Below are 25,421 nucleotides of genomic sequence, written 5' to 3'. Positions count from 1 at the left end.
CCTCATTAGCTCCTTGCTCGAGTTGCAATATTTTGTTAAAGTTTTTTTGTTTGGGGATCCCCTGCTGCAGTCCTACCAATAAGCATTTTTTATACAGATCCAACATCGCCGTTCCTCCATTGTTAGGGTCCCATCCAGGATCTCTCTCTGGGACAACAACCTCCGGCTCTGGGGACTGCCTATCCTGTTGGTGGAGACGGTCAGCCTCCTCCCTGGCTTTCCTGAATACCATCCTCTGCTCATCCAGCGTTAATAAAGTATGCAGCATGGACTGTATATCTGCCCAGTTAGGGCGGTGGGAGACAAAGATAGAGGCAAACAAGTTCGCCATCCTCTTGGGAGCCTGCCGGTACGAGGGAACAGAGCTCCTCCAATTTAGGAGGTCCGCAGTACTGAACGGATGGTGCGACCAAAAGTACCCAGCAGGTCTCCCATGTTCATTTAAGCCACCCATTGGCATCTGGCGAAGGGGAAACTGCCCTGCCTCAGGTTGATCCTTCCTGCCAAAATGGGTGCCGAGTCTAGTGTGGGGAGGAGACGCCATTTTAGTGTCCTCCCCAGAGGGCAGTGGAGGCTGTGCAGCCTCAGGGGTCTGCATGGGAGGGGCCTTGTCACGTGGAAGAGGATTTTGTCCTGATGTATTTAAAGTATTTAAAATATGATGCTCCTCCTCTTCTAACTCTGCTCGCTGGCTGTCCTCATGGAAAGGGGAAGGTCTATCCTTTCTCTGCACCATTAGCCTAGCCTTCGCCTCCGCCATATCTAATTTATGGAGGGCGGCCTGCATCTGGTCCTGCATACCTTTAAAAGCTGACTCAAAAGTCCGATTTTGTTGTTGCACTTGAGACAGCATGCTTTGATAAGCTGACTCAAAAACGTTACGATTTTCATCCCTTATACTCTTAATCGTTAAATCAAAAGCCTGATTTTGTTGTTGTATGGCCACGTTAAAAGCCTGAATTTGTTGTTGCATGGCTATGTTAAGAGCCTGAATGTGTTGTTGCACATTCTCAGTATGTGAAGTAGAACTTCTACCTCTCACAGAAACAAGAATGTAGCAAATTGCGCTTACACATATTACCAAAAAAGCACCCAGAAGCACAGTCTGTAAAGGGATGGCTTGTAAACCACCCATGTATGTACACAATAGTAAAATCACGTGCCATACACCAGGCTTCATCAAATTATTTATATTAATGAAACTGGTGGTGATATTTAATGGAAGAAGACTACTCAAATTCAAGGCCGGAAGGAAACTGAAAGAACTCAGGCTAGGGATGAAACTGTATAGGCTCATGGTTGAGGCCATATTTGAGTCAAAACGCACCCACAAGGGCTGTACGCACAGGGAAAAAACAGACTTTTCAGGACTAGAGACAAATATTATACTGCTAGTCCTGCAGAACTAGTGCGCTTATGGTGACCAACGCAAGGAATGTTACTTTGGGCTGGTCAACCGCGGGTGTAACTTGGAAACCACGCTGGGCGCCAAACTGTTGTAGAGCAACCCCGATACAAAACGGGGGGCCTGACTGTGGGTCCTCACCCGCGCGCTTAAAAGGACTTATCAATGCTCTACTGCAGGCACACGTGAAAGGTTAATAAAAGGTTTATTTACAAGGGAAGGGGAAATGAGGAAATGTACAGCTCTGGGAGAAAAGCGGGAGACAAAGTTTTAAATGAGTCCTACGATCAGGAATCCCAAAATGGCGCTCCCAGAGTTGGCCGCCAGCCAGGAGCGGTGAAGCCAGGAGGCGAGCGATCGCGAGCCAGCCAGCCCAAGGCCCACGTGTTTGGTTTTTATATCCAACCTGGCTGCCCAACTCCACCCTCAGGTCCCAGCCACCCTCCCTTGGTGGTGATGGGATTTGTCTTTCCCAATGTCCTGATGGCTTTAGTCTGGAGTGGGGGTGGGGTCCACAAAGCCTGTATGAGATTATCTCAGGACATCCTTTCCCCCTAACACTTTGACTTGTGGCTTCTACAAACTACCACCTGGGCTGGAGGCTCTGGTGTGTAGATAATAAACACCCTGTGACTTTGTTCCTCTCCTCAGGTTGTATGGTGGTGGAGAAACTAGCCTGGCCACCCGCTTGCTGGGAGATGACCCAAGCTCCTGAGCATGTACATGCTGTGGATGAGCTGTAAGCTCCCCAGGTAATTTCTGTCCTGGGGCTTCATTACTGCAGATGGCAACAAGCCAATTGCATTATGAACCTAATCTGTCTCTGGTATGATTTTACTACATTCTCTCAAGGCACAGAGCTGCAGATGATAACTGGCCAAATCAAAAATCATATTTAAATACCAGAAAATAAATTTCCTGCGGAGCCAGGCCCATGTGATGCTATTAACAAATCAGCAGACTATCTTCCCTCTGCCTAGTCCTGAGCCAGGCACTATGGGGACAAAATGTAAAACAGTTGGACATAGGCAAAATGGAGCTGAAAAAAGTAGCGAGGACAGCTGAGAAGCTGTCCCAGCAATTCAGGAAGGAGCTGCTGAAGGTCTGGACGAGGGCAGTGCTAGCAGAAGGGAAGCAGCAAATCTGGGAGTCACCAAAGGATGAATAAATCAGACTGAAAATTACAATGCATTGCAAATGTGCAGACAAGGCTTCTGATCTCTACCTTATCGCTGTGTGCCTCAGGCCCTTGATGGTTCTGAGCCTTCATTTTAACCTGTAAGATTTGGGCAGTGATGCTGGATGACTAAGGATATCAGTGTCTTTGCATACGGCACATGGCCTTAACCTGGTGAGCACGCAAAACTGTTAGCCTCTTCCTGCTCTCCCCGTGTCTGTCTCCTGCCTCCCAGCCAGACTCGTGGTGAGAGACTGCAGGTGGAGGAAAGTGGAAGAACAATGATGAGCCATCAAACAGACGGAGAAAGTCAGAAAGGGGAACTGTTCGAATGGGGCAGATGTGGTTGATTTTTGAAATGTGGAGCTTGAAGTGATGGCAGGTTAGCCACACCGGTGGCTGGAGACTCAAGGTCTGAGAGCTGGCATCGGAAGACAGGGAGAAAGGGGTCCTGTGCAGGGAGGCAGGGGTGTTCAAGCCACACGGGTGGCTGAGGTGGCCGTGAGGGAAACCCTCGAGATGAGCGGACATTAGCACTGACAGGACACACAGAGCCCATGGAAAATGATGGAGCCACACAGAGGTAACATCCCCAACCCAGTCTCCTTCCTGGCCGTGCCTGCTCCAGTTTTCACTCGTTTCTGAGCTGAGAAGGGGTAAGGAGACTGGGGTCAGAACCCCTTGCTTATGCCTTCATTTTATATCCGAGTGTGTCTGCCCCTGGATTGTTAAATCCCAAGAAGAGGTGTATTTTATTCAACTCTGCATCTCAAACAGGCTTCCTGCTGAGCTAGGACCAGAAATAAACAGAATCATTCTGTTCACATTTATTGCATTTCTGCCGGAGGCCGAGGTGCCTGGCACACAGGTTTCCTTTGCAGAACTGGAGTTGAACGAGGTCACTGGAAGCTGAGAAGGAGAAAGAAGGGACCAGACCATCTCCTGTGAGACACTGGTGATAAGCTGGCCAGACCATGCTGCGTCTTGATGACACCCCTGCCCCACTGCTTTCTTGAAGACCATAGGGATGAACCTGAGGCCTGACAATAACTGATCTCAAGAGAAGGGGCAGTACGTTTAGAGCAGGAGAACTGGGTTCAAGCCCATGACCTGTACTTCGCTAATTCTGTGAGCTTGGGCAAGTCACAGGCCTCCCTCCATTTCCTCCTTTGTGCAACAGCACTGACGTAGCCCAGCTTTGTGGGGAGGCTTAAATGAGCACGCACGAAAGCACAGTGTGGGATACAGAACTCTGCAGATAGTAATTAGCCCATGTTCCAGGCCCACTGTGTTTGCCTGAGGGAAATGGACTTACCTCAGGTCATTCCTCTGCCCAGAATCAGCATTAGAGGGGGCCCTGGTAAGAAAGTGACATTTGTTTCTCATCTGTGTGGACTGGATCACAGACCCCCCACCCCCAAGAGAAACGTCCAAGTCCTAACTAACACCCAGCACCTATGAATATGACCTTATTTGGAAATAAAATCTTCAGAGACGTGATGAAGAGAAGGATCCTGGATTAGGGGATCCTAATAAGAGAGAAGAGGGAAATTCGAGACCCAGAGGGGAAGGCCATGGCAGAGGCAGAGAAGACAGAGGCAGAGATCAGACACTATTTACAAGCCAGAGGTTGCCAGCAGCCGCTCGAAGCCAAGACAGGCACGAAACAGATGCTCTTGGACTCCCAGGGGGATCCAGCCCGCCAACACTTTGATTTCCACTCTGTCTTCCAGACTGCGAGAGAATAGATTTCTGTTGCTTTAAGTGTTGTGTGTGTGGCTCATTACAGCAGCCCTAGGAAGTGAGCACATTGCTCGGGCTGAGGACCCTTGGCAGCGGGGGCCGTCTGCGGGGGCCCCTGGGCTACTCCAGCCAGCTTGAGGATGGGCCGCCTATTCTCTGTTGGCTGTCGACTCTCCTCTGGCAGCTTTGGTAACAGTTGCTGAAAAGCATCGTAGTATTTCAATAATGCTGCTCCCTTCTCAAAAGCTCCAGGGAGTTCTAGTTGATTCCAGATCACATGTAAGCACATTCTCTCCTGCCTCAAGGTTGCATTCTTGGGGGAAAATCCTAGACAGTCTCCTTCCCTGTGACCATCACATGTATCTTATTTTGTAATAATAAACACAGCAGTCGTTCCATAGTTGACAAAGCAAACCCTGGTGCCTGATGAGCTGGTTCGAGCTTGTTGCTTGGGGCCATGGTTCTCAACTTTCAGGGTGCATGAGAATCACATGAAAGGCTGGTGAAATCACAGCTCACTGGCTCCCTTCACCTCAGCCCTCCTCCTTGAGTTTCTGGTTCAGTAGGTTTGGGGGCAGCCAGAGAGTTCTCATTTCTTAAAAACTCCCAGGTGATGGCAATGGTTTTGGACCCGATTACACATGAGAACAGCCAGAACTCAGAGCAGTGGTTCTCAAACTTTGCTGCACATTAGGGAGTTTCTCAAAAGTCCCCCATCTAGGCCGCAACCCAGAATCTCTGAGGATGTGAAGTGAACCTCAGTAATTTTGAAACTCCTCAAGTGATTTGTTGTTAGTTAAGGATTTTAAAATTTTTTTTGTATTTTATACATTTTTTACATCATTTTTCATTTTTGCACAATGTATGCATTTTCATCTTGGTTATAGTCCCCATACAATTCCCACCCCCTTTGTTTTGATCCTACTCCCTCCTCCCCCCACTGTAGTGTGTCTCTGGCTTATAGTTGCTTGTTGATTTTTATTAACAATCAAAGTGAAAGTCAGTGGCTGAAAGACACGCCTTCCATCCCACCTCCAACCACCCCTCCACTAGGTGGAGCTAGGGGGCTGGGAGACCACCAGGCTGGGATTGGTGCCCCGGGTGGGAGAGGGTGAAGGATGAAGACAGAAACCTGGACCCTACGGAGGCATCGCCTTCCACGTGGCCACTGCCCAAGGGTTCCAGCGGGACCCAGAGGCCCAGACATGAGTGGGGGCCTAACAAGCTGGTGGGATGTCCTGTTCCTGGCACTTGTTTTATGAATTTGATCAGCTTGCTTAACTTCTCTGCTCTCCTTTCTTATCCATAAAATGGAGATAAGAATGCCTGTGAGCTGTAGATTAAAGGAGAAAATGTATTTGAATCACCAGGTGCTGGAAGTCTCAGACACTCGAAAATGCTCATCTTCCTCCCGAATCTGCCCAGCTAGATGTCCCTCCTCATTCTCTAGTAGGAACTGGGTGGGAGAAAAGGGCAGGCAGGCTTGTCCCTCCATTTCTCCATTCACTACCAAAGTTTGGGACCCGACATCTTAGTCACTCTACATTTACTATTAAAAGGGATCGTTAATCATTTCATAAAATATCTATGTCAGGGCCTCCCTGGTGGTGCAGGGGTTAAGTCTCAGCACTACCAAGCTATTGCCAGCCACTGCCCACTGTGGCCTGAGTTCCTGAGTTTGATCCCTGGCCAGGGAGGTGACCCACATGGCACAGCAGACCTCTCCTGTCTCGCCCACTGCTCCCCTCAGCAGTGTATTTCAGTAGATCTGCTTGTTCTGCTCCCCACTCTGTATCTGGTGAATCCTCTCACCCCCTGCACCTCTGGCCTACACCCCAGTTTTTGTATGCATGCATAGATGAAATAAATCTTTAAAAAAAAAATCTAAGTCAAACCATCAAGCTGTATGACGAAGACACAGTGATGTATGTCAATTATTTCTCCATAAAACTGGAAAATAATTTTTTAAAAAGATCTTTAGAACTACTTTTTTTTTGTTTAATTGTGCCAAGATTTCCTTAAGTATATGTAGCTCCCTGCTTTTTTTTTTTTTTACATAATAATAGACCTTGAAGTTTATACCACAGCAGTATATGGAATATCCTTATTTCTTTATAGAACTGTCAAGAATATAATGCAGTTTACCCAACTGGGGTTCCCTGTGGGTGGACATCGGGGTTGTCAGTCTTTACAAGGATGACAAGGAACACACAGCAAGGAACATGTTGGTGCATGTTCTTCATATGTTGCCACCATATCTTTGGAAGGTCCCAAGGTCCTCCCTGCTGCTGTCCCTTCCCACCACTGCTCTTTAAGACCCTAAGCTGCCTATCAAGCTACTGCTAGGCACTACAGCACAAGTTCGATCCCCAGCTGGCCAGGGAGGTGACCCACATGGCTCAGCAGACCTCTCATGACTCGCCCGCTGCTCCCCCCAGGCAGTGTATTTCAGCCAGCCTGCCTGTTCTGTTCCCCACTCTGTCTCTGGTGAATCCTCTCACCCCCCTCTCTCCCCCACAGCTCTGGCTTATACCCCAGCTCTTGTGTGCATAAATAAATAAATCTTTAAAAAAAAAAAAAAAGACCCGAAGCTGCTTAGGTGACACGAGGACACTAACTGCAGCCCCCACACCCGCTCTTCATGCTCTAGGTCAGGCCTTGACAACAGAAATGCAATAGGACGTTCAGCCTTTTTTCACTTTTGTCCTTCGATCTCAGGAAACATCTAATTCATATCCAGAACTCTAGCTGTGCAGGAATCTGGGAACTGTAGTTGTCAGCGTTCATGGCCCTGCTGCCCAGGAGCACACACACAGGAGCAATGGAGAGCGTCGCTGCGGCCAACTCACCACCTCACTCGCTGTTTTTGGAAGTGAGGAAATTGATGCGGGGAGCAGGGGCAAGTCCTGGCTTTTGTCCGCACCTCCATGCAGTTGGTCAGTAGGGGTCCTTGTGAGGTGGAGTTTCACTGAATCAAACACCTTAGAAATGTCAGGCAGAAGCCACTCAATATACCTCAAACTTTTAATTTTCTCTATAAAACAAAACACCCCTCAAGCCTGTTTTGGGGGTGTGTTATAATCGTTTAGTAACTGTGATAGGTCAATTGTTTCTCGCCATCGCCCCCATTCATGTGCTGAAGTCCTAACCGCCTGTATCTAAGACTGATTTGGAGATAAGGTCTTTAAGGAGACAATTTGATTAAAATAAGGTCACGAGGCTGGGCATCCATTCAAATGACTGGTGTCCCTATAAGAAGAGAGGATTTGGACACAGGTGGGCACAGAGGGGAGGCAGTATGAGGACACCAGGAGAAGGCAGCCCTGTGCAAGCCCAGGGGAGAGAACACAGAAGAAACCAGCCCTCCTGACACCTGGATCTCAGATGTCTAGTCTCCAGAAATGTGAAAGTAAATTGCTGTTATTTAAGCCACCCTTGTCAGGGTCATCGTAGCAAACTAATATAGAAACTAAGGTCTGGTAAGGAAAAGATCTGATTGGCAGTGTGTTGGGACACTCTTCCCTTCCTATGAGTTTCCTTTACTAATAGCACACAACACACCACTTCTGGCCACCAGATGTGTGTGGTGTCATCACACCAACCGATTTCTCAGTCACCAACTGAGTGTTCTGTAGTGCTAGTTGTGCTGACAACACCCACGGGAGACGGCGTCAGTCCCATCACTTAGGGACTTAGATCTGTAAGACTGTCCTCACCTACCACACCCCTGTAGACACCCTCAAAAGCCAATGTGGCCACCTTTGCTTCTGACCAAGGTGCTATGCGTCGGAGGCTTTAACAACCCCTCCTAGGTTTTGCTTAATTTGCAAGAGTGACCCACAGAACTCAGAGAGAATCAGGGGCCTATTTTACTTACTTTTATTGGCTTATTATAAAAGGATATGATAAAGGATACATACAGTTCAATATCCAGATGAAAGAAATGAATAGGGTGAGGGGCATGGAGCTTCCACAACCTCTGCAGATGTGCCTTTCTCCCAGAAGCTCTCCAAACCCAAACTACTGGGATTTTACTGAAGTTTAACCACATAGGCATGGTGGATCATTAACTCCATGTTTAGCCCCTCCCCCTTCTTAAGAGAATAGTGGGGGAACCGAAAATCTCAAGCTTCTAATCATGGCTTGGTCTTACTGATAACAAGCCACCATCCTGGAGTCCACCCAGAGTCACCTCATTAGAACAAAAGACACTTGTATCATCAGGAAATTACAGGGGTTTTAGGAGCACTGTGTCAGGAATGGGGTGAGGGGGGCAGGGAGGGCATTAGAGTCTGAGACAAATTTGATCTCCCTGGTAAGCTGCTTCCCTCAGTGTTCTTGCCACACACATTTCTCTAATGACCTTTCCTCCTGATGCTTCTGCCAGGCCAGACTCTCCCTGGCATCTACTCTCATGAAGGCATCTCTCAGAAAAATGCTTCCTGCATCTTGCATGCTTCAGAAGTCTCTGGAAGGATGCCTAAGCTGCAGCTTTCAATGGGGACAGCACTAGCCCCCCACAGAGAGGCAACCCGGGCACTCTGCTTACCTAACCTGTCCTCTTGGGGAGTGGTAGCAACTGTGCCCTAAATTGATGCCACCCCATTTTCATGAGAGGTAAATGTAGCATGTAAAATGCATTTTTAATGACTGAGATCTGCATTTAAACGTATTTCCCATCTTTGCTGGGTCATTAAATCTTTAAATTCTTCAGGATTTTAATGATTTTTATAGTCCATGATGTGTATTTTTTTTCAAGTTCTCACTCTCTCCACATTCCCTTGCCCATAAGATGCTCCAGCGAGAGTTCACAAAAAGGTAATTTAACACATGGCACTGTTCTGAACGGGGCCTTTCCTGGCAGCCTGACTCCCATGCTGGCGATGAGTAGAGCAGAGGCACATGACACCAGGCTTAAGTTCCGAGGACAGTGAGGCTGGTCCAAATTAGCCTTGGAAGTTCCTTCAGAAGTTGTCATATTGCAGACAATGACAATGTTTCTCACCAAGCTTGCTCTCCAGTGCTCTCTCTTTAGTGGAGACTGGTGTGAAGGATGGGCCTGCATCTAGCAGCTGTGCTATATAAAGCCCTGCTCCCTCTCACAATGAGGAGGCAGGAACCAAGACAGACTCACATACTGGGAACAGCAGATTCACAGTCTTTCATTGAGTGGAATAGCAGGCAGAATTACACAGACTTAAAATCTCTCTCTCTCTCTCTCTCTCTCACAAGCATGTTGGTGAACGCGAAGGCAAAGGCACTTAGGAGATCGTAGACTCCTAAATAGAAGTCATTACTTTGGGTTCTGTTTCCTCTCTTGTAATATGTGTGCTGTGGGGTTGGACAATCCTGAGGTTCCCTCTTGGAGACTATGAAATTTGGTGAAGTCAAGCTCAGGGCTCTTGACTGGAGAAGACTGGACGCCCTCAATAACCTAGTATCCTAAAAAAGCATCACCCTGGTAACGTTCCAAGACAGAATTTGGCAAAAGCAAGAATGAAGATGTCTCCATCTTCATTGTCTCTTCAGTTCAGCAAATCTTAATTTAGCTCCAGTGTCTCTTCAGTTCAGCAAATCTTAATTTAGCACAAGACAAGGTATGCCCTGTACTGGAAAGACAAAGGCCTTGTGGAAGTCCCAATATTGGTATACATTTTAAGAATTTGTGAGGAAGTCGAATGCTTTGTTTTTTTTTTCAGGATGAATCGATAGGGAAAATATGGTTTATCGGTGCACCTCTTTGCCTTTAATTCTAGATTCACATCTCTCCAAGCCTGTGGTAATCATTAGTGCTTGTCACCAAATATTTTCAGTTCTTCTACAGAACACATAATAGATTTGTATTTTCCTGAGCCACTGAAACTAAGTATGGCCACATGATTTACTTTGTCAGTGAAACATGAGTAACATGATATATTTTACTTCCAGGTAAAAACCTCAAGAACTTTCCCCCTCACCCCTGTTTTTTCCTCTGTCATGGGACCAGTGATACCCAGGTGATAGCCACTCACTAGCCTAGGACTCTGAGTGAGGACAGGTTTGCATGGACCTGGCTGATCTACAATGGACGTGTAGTACAAGCAAGAAATAAACTTGTTTTAAGCCATGGAGACTTAAAAAAAAAAACAAAAACCTGCATGGGGCCTCCCTGGTAGCACAGAGTTAAAGACAGCATTATCAAGCTGTCACCAGCCACTGCAACACAAGCTCCTTCCCCGGCTGGCCACATGGCGCAGCAGACCTCTCCTGCCTCACCCGCTGTTCCACTCAGCAGTGTATTTCAGTATATCTGCCTGTTCAGCTCCCTACTCTCGGGTGAATCCTCTCAATTCTCGCATCTCTGGCCCGTACCCCAGTTCTTGTATGCATAAATAAATAAATCTTAAAAAAAAAACCTGCATGATGGAAATTTTCAAATATACATGAAAACAGAACCTGCTGTACTGAATTACTCAACCTCAACAAAGATCAAGATTAAGCCTCTGTGATATGGGGCTTATTTGCTACAACCTCCACTAACCCTGCTTAACACGGGAAGAGAGGATGTCATTTTCTAGAAATACTAGATGAGTGATAAGTAAGTTAAAAAAGTGGAAACAGACTTTGTGAGATTTTGTTTTATGCCCTACTTTTCTAAAAGTTTTCGATGCCTTTAGTTCAGGAGAGTTCAACGTCTGTACGGTTTAGCTGATGTGAAAGTTGTTGGATATGCAGAATGGCAGCTTTGTGGAATCCTTGTCTTTTTGTCTCAGCCTAAAGTCACCTCCTTGGGCTCACCCTCTGACTCTTCCTGGCAGAGCTCACCTTCTCAGTAGCGACCCAGCATTTCATGTGGACAGCAATGGTGAACACTGGGGCTCATCTTGTCTATGTCCTGGTTTTCTACACAGTGTGTGCAGCTGCTGACTTCAGGAGTTGCTCCAGAAAATCAGGCCTGTCGAACACTAAATTCTGTTCTCTCCACAGAGCCAGTTTACACAGGGACTCGGGGTGCATGGGTCCTTATTCCTTAGGTTTACTTGTGACAGGGAGAGTAGGAGAGCCCAACAAAACCTTCGTGTGTGACTTGAACCACTAAAGTTTTTTCTCTTTAAGGTAATCGCTCTCCCACTCTCTCTGCACATACCGTACATGGGTGCGTTATGCAGGTTTCCAATCTGTTCCACTAGCCCACCAGGCTAGCCCACCTGACTGTTGTACTGGCTGAGCCAGTACAACTTCTTGATTATTAAGTATTTGTGGGCTATTTGATTGAACAAGACTCCTCTCTTTACACTTCTTTTTTTTCTCAAGATTTATTTATTTATGCATGCAAGATCTGGGGTACAGGCCAGAGGTGTGGTGGGTGAGAGGATTCACCAGAGAAAGAGTGGGGAGCAGAACAGGCAGATCTACTGAAATACACTGCTGAGGGGAGCGGCTAGAGGTCTGCTGAGTCATGTGGGTAGCTTCCTGGCTGGCTGGGGATCGAACTCGTACTTCAGAGTCTGTGGGAAACTTCACAGTGCTGTGCTTAACCCCTTGAGCAACCAGGGAAGCCCTCTTTACACTTCTTTTCAAAAGATAACTTACTTATTTGTTGAGTTCTTCAAATAGAAATCCAAGTGGAATTTTGGTTGGGAGTGCACTGAACCTATAGGTTAATTCTTCATTAAATGAGGTCTTCATAGAATCATCCAATATAGATTCATCTCTTATTTGGTCACCAGTGCCAAAGCACGGAATGTGCTCTATTTAGTCAGCTCATTTTCTGTTTCCTTTACTAGCATGTTTTAAAATGGGATAGATGTTTTGTGTGCTCTTGATGAATGTCTACATATTTTGTCACTCTTGTTGCTACTGTGAGTGGTATCTTTTTAGTAATACTTTCTAGTAGTTATGGTGGGTGGGAGAGTGTTGATTTGCGAAGGCTGATCTTACATCTGGCATGCATATTATTTCTAATTTGTCCCAGTCTTTGTTTTTTCTAAACTGATGTTTTGTTTTTCCTTTGCTGAGGTAAGAGTCACACTCCTTCCCCTTTAGATTTCTGTGGCAGGTGGGTGGTGGGGATTGGATGGAGGACTCACTTGGAAGGAGTGAAAAATGTTTTCCTCCTTCCCCTACTGAAATAAGGACCCTGGGCCTCAATGCTGCTAACATCTGAGTAAAATAGTGACCAAAGTTCTCTGATACGGGGGACGAGGGTTGGGGTGGGGCAGGGTACCAAAAAGAGAGAAGGGAGGTATTTAGGGAGGAGAAGGAAAACAGAGAAAAAGGCCTTTTTGAGAGGGTGGGAGGTCAGTCTGGAACTGGGAGTTATCAGGGAGAGCAGGTGGTGAAAACAAAATCTCAGGTTCCATAAGAGCAGTGGGATCAGACCCACCACCCAGCAGTATCACCCAAAGGAGATGTGGAGTCCTGTGGTCACCTAATGTGAGGATAGGGCTGGAGGGAGGGGCAGCCCTGGGAGGCAGGCATGGGCACCTGCACCCCTTCCCATCACAAGTTGACCCAACCCAGAGAGAGCCCAGCCCTTGACTGTCCTGTCACCATGTGCTACTGTGACCCTGATGTTCAAAACCACAGATCAGGAACTTCCAGGGTCCTAACCGTCTGCATCCCTGGAGCTCTCATAAGTCAGAACTGGATCCGCAAAACATTTGCTCCTGAAAATAAGTTTGCTGAGGAGGGGAAGGAGTTGAGAACATTCCAACCAGGCAGCTCTCTTGCTAAGCATTAAGGTTGTCTTAATTTGGAAATTTCTTGGCAAGCCTGAGAGAGGGTGCCATGGGGCTGCCCTCTGCCCTGCTCAGTATCTGATAGGTGGCTGGAGGCAAAGTGAGAGGCCTTGTTTTAACAACCGGGATCAGTGAGGCCACTGTCAGTGACTGACTGAGCAACCAAAATCAGGAGTCGGGAGGGTGTTCCCTGCTGCCCCTCCTGAAGGGCTGGCATGATGGACTGACACACACATTACAGGCAGCTGTTCTTTGCTCACCTCTGCTCCCCTTTTGCCCCTTTGCTGCCTTTCATGAATTCTGCACCCAGAGCCCTGAAACTATGAGATCTCTCCTGGAGAATTTGCTTCTTTTGACAGATTGGAACAAGCCGAGGCATCCAGGCAGCTCTGCTCGGGTGGGGGGAGCAAACAAACGCCCTCAGATGCCCTCAGATTTTTGAGGGCCAGGGTGGGGCAGGGTGTGTGTGGTGGGGGTGTGGAGGCAGGCCTGGCATTGCTTGCAAGCAGCCCTTAAAGAGCCCAGACTTTCCCTGTAAATTTATAAACCGGAACAGCGGCAGCCATTTGGAGTAAATAGGCAGAAAGAGGGTTAGTGGGATGAGAGACAGAAGTCTGTCCAGTCCCACAACCCCCTGAGCATGTCAAGATGCTGGGCGCTCTCAGCCACACAGGCTGGCTGGGCCCCACGCCTGTGGTGAAGCCTCCAATTCTGGGCGCACTCCTGCTTCCTGTTTCGGCCTGTCTCCGCGCGCTCAGTGGCTGTGCAACAGCAGCTTGAGTGACTCAGCTTTATAAATAGGACATTTACAGTGAAGATTATAGGAAATTCCCAGAGACTTCTGCCTGGGCTTATTTTAGGTGTGCAGTTTACACAAGTAAAGTCCTGCCACCTCCTCCAACCTCACCCCTGTATCCTTGGGCCTCTGATTGGAGGCCAATCTCGTCTGTTCTGTGATGGAAGCCTCCCAGGGGAGGCCTGAGGGGCACCAGACATGGAGGTGGCCCTCTGACCTTGTTCAGGCTCTCCTGGAAGTGAACAGCTAAGGCTTCTCAAGGGCTGTGCTGAGCTCCTAACCTGAGACCCCTCATCGGCTCTCACTTACTCCCAGGAGGAAGGTACACTGGATTCCCATTCAGAACTGGGGAAACTGGAATCCCATGCCTGACTCATTCTGGATCTCAAGAATTAACGACAAATAAAACTGCTCCTGAGCACAGAATAAGAAAGTGAAAGATTGTAGTAAAAAATATGTTTAAAAATGGAGGAGGAGGGGCTTTGTTTTCTGGAGAGAAAAATAGGATAAGGGTGGTAGCAACCTGGATTTTAGTTATATTTCCCTTTCCATCTTTCCCCCAGTGACATTTCTCGAAGGGGAGAAGGAGGCCTTTTCTGGAAAGTCAGATTTGAGTTTTGAGTGACTTAATGGGCCCTGATGTGCTGGGTTTGATGGAGAAGCTGAAAGAGCTGCCTAAACTTGGGGGAGAGGCTCCAAAAGTGGGAGGCTCAGGCCATTGCAGCTTCAAGACCCAAATTCTGTTCACATATTTGCCCGGTCTCTCCCAGTGTGCTTTGGAAGCTGAAGCAGGAGCTGCCCTCCCTGAATCATCGAGTGCTGAGGCATTAAACAGAAATGTGGATGCAGTGCTTTTTAATGCCTTTAATGCCGCCCAACCTCCATGCCCCCTTAATCACCAAGGGGCCCACTTACAAGGAGAAGGCTCTGCTACTAGGATCTGGCCAGGTGAGACCTTCCATATCCTTGAGAGGACGCAGGCATACCCACACCTTCCTCAAGTGGCTGGGACTGCCAATGTTTTTCTGAGCACAGAGCTGTGTTTCCAACAATATATGAAATTTCTCCTCCAAGATGCCCCCCAAAGCTTCTGCATTCATAAAATTCAAACTGGAACATGCTAAATTTATCTTCCTACATTCGCTCTTTCAGTTAATGACCTCACCTTCTAGTAATCCTGATTTGAAAATGTTGACTCATCCTTCCCTCTCAGCTTCTTTCCTCTCCCCACTTCAATGTCTAACTGGCTCTCCCTCCTGGCTCCCTCGCCTTCAAAGTCCCCAAGTCTCCCCTTACCTCCTGGGTCCTGATCACACTGATGCTTCCTTTTCCTCTTCTCTGACCCAGTGGTAGGTGGACCACCCAAGATGAGCTCATCAGAGCCCTTCCCCAAAGTTTTTCAAGCTGAAGACACCTCTCTCTGGTTACTGTCTGGAAAGCTGGGAACACAGGGAGTACAGTGGCCATGCCCTGCTGTCTGGAAAAAGTCTGTCTGCAGCAGGAGAGAAGGGCCAGCCGGCAGGGAAAAACTGATGAATGTGGAAAGAGAATTCATGCAGGGATGGTGTTCCCGAGTCCACATCCCTGAACCTTGCTCTGTCCTCTTTCCAGTTCACCTGCCGCAGGACCGCAAGGATTCTGTACCGTTCCCCACCCCAACTTTTCATTTTTAAAAAAGTTAAACTACCAAGGACATTGTAGAATAATCCAATGGATACCCATGTGCTCTTCACCTGGACCCAATGTTAGTAATTTAGGCACATTTATGTTGTCTCTGTATATACATATACATTTTATTCTTGAGCCATTTGAAAATATTGGTATCATAATGCTTCTGTCCTAAATATTTCAATGTGTATCTTCTAAGAACTTGAACATTTTCCTACATAATTTCTTTTTTTTTTTTAAAGATTTATTTATTTATTTGTTTATTTATACAAGCACTGGGTACAGTCAGAAGCACGGGAGGGGGAGAGAATTCACCAGAGCCAGAGCGGGGAACAGAACAGGCAGACCAAAGTGCACTGCTGAGGGGAGCAGCGGGTGGCAGGAGAGGTCTGTCGCACCATGTGGGATCCTTGCCTGGCAGCCAGGGATCAAACCGGCACTGCAAAGGCTGCGGGCAGCTTCGCAGCCCAGAGCTCAACTGCTGCGCCACCAGGGGAGGTCCTCTGGTATTCCTTCTTATTGGTGCACTAATTCCCACTTTCATGACCTCATCTCACCCTCATCTCATCTCCCAAAGATCCCCTCTTCAAATACTATCACGTTGAGGGGTTAGGACTTTGGGAGAACATAAACATTCAGTTCATAACACCAACTAAACAGGCAATGACTCATACATTTGGGGGCTTCCAGGACTCTACTTCTGCATCAGGGTCAGGGACTTGCTGGTTGATCAGCCCCCAAGGTGCTCCATACATGAATACTTGTTGAATGATTGCAACCTGGATTCTAGGGTGGCTCTAAGCTTTCCCACTTATCCATCTCAAACTCAAGAGGAGTTAGAGTCAAGTTGTCCACCATGCTGCAATTCTCTGCTGCTTGAGACTAAGGATTTCTGATATCTTTTCTGAAGTCCTTCCTGCTCCATGGGGAAGAGGAAGTGACACTGAGCAGAAACATAAAAGTGGATCACTCTTTTTTTTTTTCCTTGAAATAAGTAATTGCCAGGAACTTCCCTATATCAACTGTGAGGGATCAGAGAGGGTGGCAGAAGCAACAACAAGAGTAGGAGGGGGGGAGGGAACTGGGGTCTGTCATTGTCTCAGAGCCGTATACCCCTTATCGCTTACCTGGCCTCCTGTGCCTGGTCCTCCTGTGCCAAGGAAACTGGTGGCTTAAGGACATGTAGTGGGCATCTAGTACATTAAAAATGTGTAAGCCCTATGCACAAAGCAATTCTCCCTTCTGGTATATATGGTGCCTTAGAGAAATGCTCCCACACAAGCATAGGGCAGCATTGCTAGTAACAGCAAAAAGACATTGCAAGAACCTAGTTGTCTAGCAAGTAGGGAAACAGCTAAATAAAGTGGTCCTCACCACAGCACAGTGTGGAAAACCATTTAACAACCTAAAATAATGAATGGATCATGTGGTCTGATGTGGACAGACCCTTGCAGATTTGTTGAATGGAAAATAGCAAGTTGAAAATAATATCTATAGGATTTATATATAAAACCCCCAAACAACTTTGTGTTTACTTTCTAAAACTTCTTTACATGTTATCATTTTTAACATAAAGAAAAGATGGATCTCCCTCTGCCAAGGTAAGTTGGTCACTCCAGACAGGGGGGAGCAATGGTCCTAAGGAGAAAGTAAAAATAGGGGTGGGGGATGGCAGGTCAGGTGGGCCCTGGGGCCCCAGGGAGCAGGGAGGCAGCAGGAGGTAGGACTACAGGTGAGCTGAGCACCAAGCCTGGTGTGACTGGCATGCTCCCTTGAATTATCAGACTTGCAAAACAAAGTCAAATATAATAATCAAGAAATTCAAGATGTTGAGCACAGAGCATCTAACCCCAAGTGCAAGGCCCCCCTTCTGAGGGCAGGGCCCTATGAAGCTGCACTGGTCTTGGGCCCATGAAGCCTGCCTTGCTTGAACTGACAGGACAGCAAGGCCCATTACAGGCAGTGGTGGGAAGCTAATAGGGAACAGAGGCCAGGTAAGACAAGGATCTCTAGGTCACAGATTTTGGATTTTGTTCTTTGTCCAGTGGGAAAACACCAAAGGGTTTCAAGCACAAGAGAGCATTTTAAGGTTACACTGGCCATGAGGAGCCTAGATGTAGCTGGCCAGTCTAAGCAAGGGAGGATAGTTACAAACTCTGGCAGAGTCCAGGGAGATGGAAAAAAGTGGAAGGATGGGAAACACTTTCAGGACAAGGCTAAGAGAAATGGAGACAAAGAAAGCAAGGAAGTGAGACTGCAGGGCTTGGGAAGTTCAACCAGGCAGATGTGGAGTCACAGAGAAGGAAGTCACCTGCAGTGGAGCGGAGCGAAGACACAGGTAGAGAATGAAACCAGTGCAGAGTCCCTCAGAGACCTGCGGATCACCGAGGGCCCCGGCAACCCTGTTCTGCAAGTGGTGCTTATTGTTTGCATTGGATAAAGCAGAGGGAACTGAGTTCTCCTCTGTCATCTAGTAAGCTGTACCTCACACGCCAATCCTTTCGGCCAGACACTGGCGAGAGAACTCAGCTTGCAGAACAAGTCATCTGAGGAAAGCAGCCAAGGCTGGGGGTGCCCATTCTTCCCTCCCATCCCTCTAGGATGGCTTTTTCTCTTCAAACCCACATGGGAACAAAGGGGAGCCCACAGGAGGACCAGGGGTGAACAGGAGCGAGTGCTAGGATTGCACCTGCAAAATCAACCTGAACTTGAATTATCTTGAACGCAGTGTGTCCTTCCTGCCTGCCCTTTCTCTTCACAGGCAGTTCTGAGGAGCTGCAGGGACCAGGGCACCCTCTGTTCCAAGCAGAGGACCCTAGCTGCGTTTCTGTTTTCATTTAAATATCAAAGACAGAGAAAACTCAAGGTTTCTTTTATTTGTAAACCAGTAAGAAATTTCCCTTGAGGGAGGGGGCATGGAGAAGTGGGGGTGGAAGACACGAAGGTTAGTGGGGAGGTTTGTGGAGCTGAGTGCTGTGAGCGCTGACAGCCCTGTCCAGGCTTCTGGCAGGCCTTGGGCTTCAGAGAAGCAGCCCCAGGGAAGTAATGAGTGGAGAGCATTCTTACAGGCTTTGCTAATGCTAATGCACACGTAGCCTGGAAGGAAACGCGGTCCTGGTTTGACCTAAACATTGGTCTCTCTTAAAATAATATTGAAAACTCTCATTTTCTCCCTCCCTGGTGGCAAGGGCAGTGGAAAGAAATTCAACTAAAAGTAATGCCTTAAACTTACTGATTTAGGATGGCCAAAAAGAAAAGGAGCTTGCAGAAGAAGAAAAAAAAAAATCTCCTGCCTTTATTTCCTGTTAATTGGGCCAAAGAAAACGCTCTCCTTTAAATGACTGGGCTGTTCTCCTTGTGGCTGGCAAAGGCAGCACTGCTACCAGGCTGCGCGCAGCCGTGCTCAGGATGGTCCCTCACCAGAGACAAGCGGATTTTCTCTACTGCCTGCAGGAAGTTAGTATGAACTGCAGCACAACTATAAATCAGAGACATTCTGCAGGGGAGGAGAAGGGAGAAGGATTAAAACAGGGGCAGGAAGAGCACAAGAGACGGGTGATGATGGCTCATGAGTGACTTGGTGGTGGGAGTTTTATGGGGCCTACAGCTGAAAGGAGAAAGCAAACTGCACAAAAATGAATAATGATGTAAAATCTTTATATAGAAATTAAAGAAAAATATGAACTGCAAGAAAAACATCCTAAGTTTGAAAGGCATTGGGCTCAAAGAAGTAAAATGGTTTCTTTAAGATGTAAAGTCTTTTCTAATGTGAGTCTCCAACGAGGGTGTAAAAGACCCTGTTGATTTTCTATTCAGCTGTCCTCACCCCACTTCTTTGCTAAAATAGCCTGGGTTTGGTTTGGTTTGTTTATGACACCTGTGTGCTTCGGGGGCTCCTCCCCGGCCCCAGGGAGGAATGTTGGTTAGTCGGAGCCCTTTCCCTTGAAAGTGACTGCTGGAGGCGCATGCTGTGTGCAGCCCTCGCTGTGGGACCCAAGGGGAACCAGGCCTCGGAACTCCAGAAAGGTTTACCTCATTCTTGAAACCAGATCCAAGAAGAATATTTGCCATTTCCTGTCTTTGAATGTTATCACATGAGGACATGAGGTTGGAGTTGCTGCAGTCATCTAAGAATCACAAGACAAAAGCTACAGAATCTCCAGAGAAACTCACCTTAACCCATGAAGATGTTAAGCTGTTGCATTAACTCTTTGGGTTTATTTCTTAGGTGGGTTTTTCAATAATAGCGCGCTGGAGCCAAGGGAGGGCGCTGTGCAGACACTCCCAAACCATTTGCGGGCAGAAGGTCTTCCTGGGCTGATGCCCTGTCCTGAGACGGTTCAGAAAAGGCCTTTGGTGGAGTGAGGAACATGGAGTCACAGCCAGAAGCTGCGGGTTCTGCTTTTGTCTCCAAAAATCACACAAACCCCTGGGCTCATTTTCAACTCTAAAAGATGAGTGTGTTGACTCACAATCTACGTCCAGTACCTAGTGCTCTGTGTGGCATGTAGCAGTTGTCTCCTAAATCCTTATTCTTCATAAAATGGAGAAGGGGAGGAGAGGAATAGTTCAATTTCAAAATCTCACTTCTGCCTGTGCTCTAACTATTCCAAAAATAAAACTTGTGTTCCGTGTCCTCATACCAGTTTAAAGCTCCTGCTGGCCCTCTTCTCAGCAGGTGAAAGATAAAATAAAGATGCCGTGAATGTCCTAGGCAAGCGCCCTGGCTCTAGGGCCCACAGTCCCTTACTCTCCTGCTAAAGCATCTCTGTGGGGCCTGTTAGGGGAGCTCCCTGGATGACCAGCTTCCCTCTGTGCAGCTGGTGGCTCTGGGACACTCCACAATGAGAACTTCCTCATGTGCCAGCTACCAGCTGCCCCAGAAGGACAATCTCAAGTCTAGACACTCACACTCATGTGGATGCCAAGAGATTGAGTTCCTCCTCGTCCAGAGCTCTGGCTGAGATGCAGGACGGCAGCTGGCAGTGATCGAGGGCTTGGTTCTCTCTCTCCCTTTCCCTTGCTCTCTGTCCACCAAACACCTCCCCCATTTTATTTATATGTATTTTATTTTATGTATGTGTACTTTTCTAGAGGCATTTTATTTATATGTATTAATCCCTAGGAAAAAAAAGAATACTGTGATTTTCCCTCCCATCTGTTTTCATCCATGATGCAAGCTGAGGTAATCAGCATAATGAAACCAAACTGGGAGTGTTTGCATGCAGTCAAGGACCCCAAAATGTTGAAGGGTACATGCTCTAAAAGGGGTCTAGTCATCCCTGTGCACAAAGGCAAAAGATAGTCCTAGTATGAAAGATTTTTAATAGAATTGGTGTGGGGGATGAGAAAGAGAGAGGAGAGAGAGAGAGAAAAGATTTCAAATAAAAGTTCCCCAATAAAACTAACATTTTACCCATCTCTTCATGGGCAGTTACCCAAATGAACAGTCTCAGTCCAAAGTGGAGCTGCTGAAGCCTGAAAGCTTGTCCTAAGTCTGAGGTACTTTCTACCAGGAAACCACAAGAAAGGGGTTAGGCACGTCCCAGAGCGCTAGCACAGAAGGAGACTCAAAATTCAAACTGAACCTCCTACTCCAAGGTGAAGTCAAGATAATGGTTGTCATTCTCTCTGTCAAGGATCAGGAGCAGCCTCCCTGCATGTCTCTCCCAAGTTTCTCTGTATGTCTCTCCTCTACATGTCTCCTCCAAGTCTCCTCTCTGTTGCATCTCCCTTTCTAGGTCCACCTTGCTCCTTCCTAGCTGTCCCCCCCACTCAGGAAGTCTGATTTATGCATGCTGGACTTGCAGTCCGATGCAGCTGCGTTGGAAGTCGAAGGAGAAAAACTTCATGGAGATGTGCCCGGAACAAAGTGAGGTCTTTCTCTCCTTCATGCCCCAGGGTCCCTAAATGCAAAATAAATATCCTTGGCCCAGCCCATTGTTCTTCAGAATTTACAACTATGTAAATTCTCCATTTCTCCATATGTATGTTATTAAATTGATTGCCCTTCCTTGCTAACCCTTCTGGTGCTGTGATCCTAGAGGGGTATGGGATAATTTCCATTATGCCCAAACAATGGCAAGAAACACAGGAGAAGGGCCTGGTAAAGCATAAGAGTAGCTTGGGTTCATTCCTCGGACCAGTATTTATCAAGTTGGACCCAGTAAGACTAAGTCAGAAGCCCCTGGCCCACCTAGCAGATTCTTGGATTTATTGTGTCTGGAGAGTGTCTCAGAAATCTGCATTTTTAGGACGTTCTGAAGGCAATTCAGATGCAAACTAAAATTTGATAATCTGAGTTGGGCAGTTGAAGGGTTTCAGACAGGGAAAGGTCAAGGTCGGATTTGCACCTCAGGTAGCTCCCCTGGAATCCCCTGGATTTGCACTTCAGGTAGCTCCCCTGAATCCAGAGAACAGGCTGGGTGAAGGGTGAAGGGGCTGATGTGGTTGTGCAAGCCAGAGAAGCTGAGGATCCCAGCAATAGGAATGGAGAGGAGCGTGAGCTCGAGAAAAGCAACTCACCCATGACTAACTAGTAGACTCCCAGTCACAGATAACATGGGGGCAGGAGTGATGATGAACTTGATTTTAGATCTGTGAAGTCTGGAAGTATTCAGGTAGAGAAGTCTACTGGGCACTTGGGTAAGAGAGTCTGAAGTTCAGGAGCAAGACCAGGCCTGCAAGTGAGTAGCTTGTAATGGGTTTACCTTTAAATATCTGAAGAATAAGCCTCTCCATAATGTCCAGAGCAGGTGTCTTCCAGTACATATGTGTCACCTTGGCATGTGGAACCAAGGTTAATGGAGGCCTGTGCTTCAGAAAAACAGTTTCCATTATCTTAAAGAGTGAACATTATTCAGTGAACACATCCCCAAATAACCCATTTACCAGAGAAACTATCTTGTGGCAGGACAAACACCCAGAGCGTCTGGTTTTGCATAGGGGTCACAACTCATAATGTGAGACCCTCTCTTCATGCCCTGATGCCTCAGACCACTATCCCATTCATTAGCTGAAGAATATAAACCCCATGTCTTATTTACTCTGGAATTTATAGCCGTATAAATTCTCCATGCACATGTAATTAAATGTGTTCTTTTTCTCCTACTAATCTGCTGATGTTAATTTGTTTGCTTGATCGGTCTGAGAACCCAGTCGTGGGGAATCTCCCCTCTGAGCCCCGACACCTCACAGTAAACTTCATATTGGCAGCAGATGACCTTTCGGATTTTCCCAGAGACAGCATCTGTGGGGGATGGTAATCTGAGCACTAATTCTGCCAGGAGTCAATATTCTCTGTTGATATAGTGTGTGTGCAGAGGCAGAGCCCTTCCTGGAGAATCTTGAGCACATAAATTCTCCTCCTCAGAGGCTGTCAAGCCTTTAGGTAACCTCCTGGAATCGAGCTGGGGGAAAGAAAGAAGTTGATAAAGGGATTTATCAAATCCAGCTTTCGCTGTGATTTGACCTTGTCATGCACATTCTCAGACTCTAAAGGCAAACCGCGCCAAACATGATAACATCAGCTCTCTTAAATTTCTCGCCTGCTTTACTGTTGGTGCACTGTGCTAGGTTCCAGTCCTTAGGGGACCCACTAGCAACAGGAAGAGACAGACAGGGGTTGGACATCTGTGGTGCTTTGTTTTCAGTGCACAGGAGTCTAAATATAACTGTGGCTTCTGGGAAGGCTCAGTGGAAGTGGGGATACCTGTTGAAGGAGGAATAGAAGTTGGGAGGAAGACAAATGAGGTGGGGGAGAAGAAACATTCTAGAAAGAACAGCATGTGCCAGGCCTAAGGCCATCAATTAGAAGTGGTCAGAGAACAGTGAGCAATTAGATGTGGCTGGAACAAAGGGCACCTGTGGGCCAGAGACAGAAAATGAGCTTAAGTGGGAAGAATCCAGAGAATATCATGGAAGACCTCACAATAGGCAAAGATATGGAATTTAAAATAGTCTTAAAAACTCTCAGAGGGACCCTAACTGTGACAGGTGGGTGTGGAGTACATTGGTAGGAACAGACAGGAGACTTTTTAAATGATCACTCAGGCAGGAAGGCGTCTTGAATGGAGACAGAAGAGGCTCAATCCTTGGCTGCTTCTTGACGGTCCAACCCCCAAACATCTCCATTTTTCTCCCCACTGCCAGCAGTCAAACCATTGTGTCCTTGGTCCTGGGCTTCCCTCCTTGCTCCTGACCAATTTTGTGGCTTTCACCCTTGCATTTCACAACCTGTCCCCCTCCCCAAGGCAATCGGCAAGACTCAGAGTGACCTTTTAACAATGCAAGTTGGACCGTGTCCCTCCTCTACTTAAAAACCTTCAGAGGCTTTCTATTGACTGCTTTTGGAATAAAACCCAGCTTCCTCACCCTGTACACTTGGCCTGGCCCTTCCTGCCTGTGTGACCTCATTTCCAATTGCATTTTGTGGTTGTCTGCACTCCTAACACGCGCACCTTCTTCCTATGCCTTAAATACGCTCAGTTCATTCCCGCTTACAGCTTTGGTGTTAGCTCTTCCTCCTGCCTGGATCTGCATGCATCTGGCAGTCCTTGCTTTCAATTTGTCAATGTAAATATACTTCAGAGGTGCTGTTCCTGATGGCTCTCAACCTGCATGAGCTGCTCAGTGGTTCTCTATCAAATCACCCTGTCTCAATTCCCTGAGTAGCTCTCATCACTATCACATATTTCCCTGTTTATTTGTCTCTGTATGTATTGTCTCCGTCATCTGTGGAATTTGGAGAAGATGGACTTGACCACTGACTAGAAGTATCAGTAAAGCAAAAATGTTGATGTTTGACAACATGAATGCCCAAACTCAAGGATGTCAGAAAGGGAGATATTGGAGGTAATTTTGTGAGTGTGTTTTTTAAAACAAGTTTAGGTGTATGGAGTTTATATTTCAATTCTGAATTCTGAGACTGTATAGGGTATGGATATGGCAGAAGTGGAGAAAGTACAAAGGTCACTGAAATTGAGGTAAACAAACTTAAGGCTAGGGGGCCTCCCTGGTGGCACAAGGGGTTAAACACCACACCTTGAGGCAATCAGCAGCCTCTGCAGCACGAGTTGGATTCCCAGCCAGCCAGGGAGCAACCCACATGGCGCAGCAGACCTCTCCTGTCTCGCCCACTGCTCCCCTCAGCAGTGTCTTCAGTCCATCTGCCTGTTCTATTCCCTGCTCTGTCTCTGGTGAATCCTCTCACCCCCCGCCCCCCCAGCATCTCTGGCCTGTACTTCAGCTCTTGTATGAATAAATAAATCTTTAAAAAACAAATCAAAACAAAAAAAACTTGAGGCTAGGATATTGACTGAGATGCCCATAAAAGCACTAAACTTTCCCAGGATGATGGTAAGACCAGTGGTGAAGAGAGGTGCTAGAAGTTTCCACTTGGGAATGTGAGAGGCCCAGGGGTCAGGTAGTATCCTTGGAAAGATCTAGTTTCAACCAAGGCAAGGGATTCATCAAAGAGCCTGTGGAAGTAGGCTGGAGAGACGGTTCTCAGCGAGAAGAATCACTGAGGGAAGTTGTCGGGGCATCTGCAGTGGGAGACATGCGCGGTCCGAGAGCAGGGCTGGGAGGAGAGTGAACAGAGCACAGATGAACTTTCACTCTGCTCAGAAGTGAAGAATGATTTGGATGAGATCATGAAGGATGTTAACTGACCTCAAGAATTTGGCCCACCTGAAGGTATAAAAATTTCATTTTCTTGCCAACATATCCAGAGAATAGATAACGTTTGCTGTTGGCAGAAGAGTCAGCAATCGGAGACCTTGGCTCAGGATGCCCAATGAAACTGGTGAAAGGATGCAGGAGGGGGTGTGGTTAGACCCAAGTCAGCAAACACCCCACGGCCTACTGGCCTTGGCACAGAGCACTGAGCAGGGGGAGGGGAGAAGGCAGGTG

At 47.2% G+C, this 25,421-nt stretch overlaps 1 protein-coding gene across 1 annotated transcript in view; it reads left to right on the top strand.

Moving 5' to 3' along the window:
- The window catches only part of VCPKMT (valosin containing protein lysine methyltransferase), a gene marked incomplete at both ends in the record, with an annotated part of 51,088 nt that extends 31,214 nt beyond the window's left edge, over nucleotides 1-19,874 (top strand). Inside the window, 2 exons of the mRNA XM_084240268.1 lie at nucleotides 14,612-14,789; nucleotides 19,738-19,874. Coding sequence (XP_084096394.1) covers nucleotides 14,612-14,789; nucleotides 19,738-19,874 — 315 coding nt within the window. The remainder of the gene's footprint in view (nucleotides 1-14,611; nucleotides 14,790-19,737) is intronic.
- Between the last annotated feature and the right edge of the window lie 5,547 nt (nucleotides 19,875-25,421).

Source organism: Talpa europaea, assembly GCF_964194135.1.
Source record: "Talpa europaea genome assembly, chromosome: 8".
Taxonomy (NCBI): Eukaryota; Metazoa; Chordata; class Mammalia; order Eulipotyphla; family Talpidae; genus Talpa; species Talpa europaea.
The sequence above is the reverse complement of the archived record's forward strand: the minus strand, read 5'-3'. Positions and strand labels throughout refer to the sequence as shown.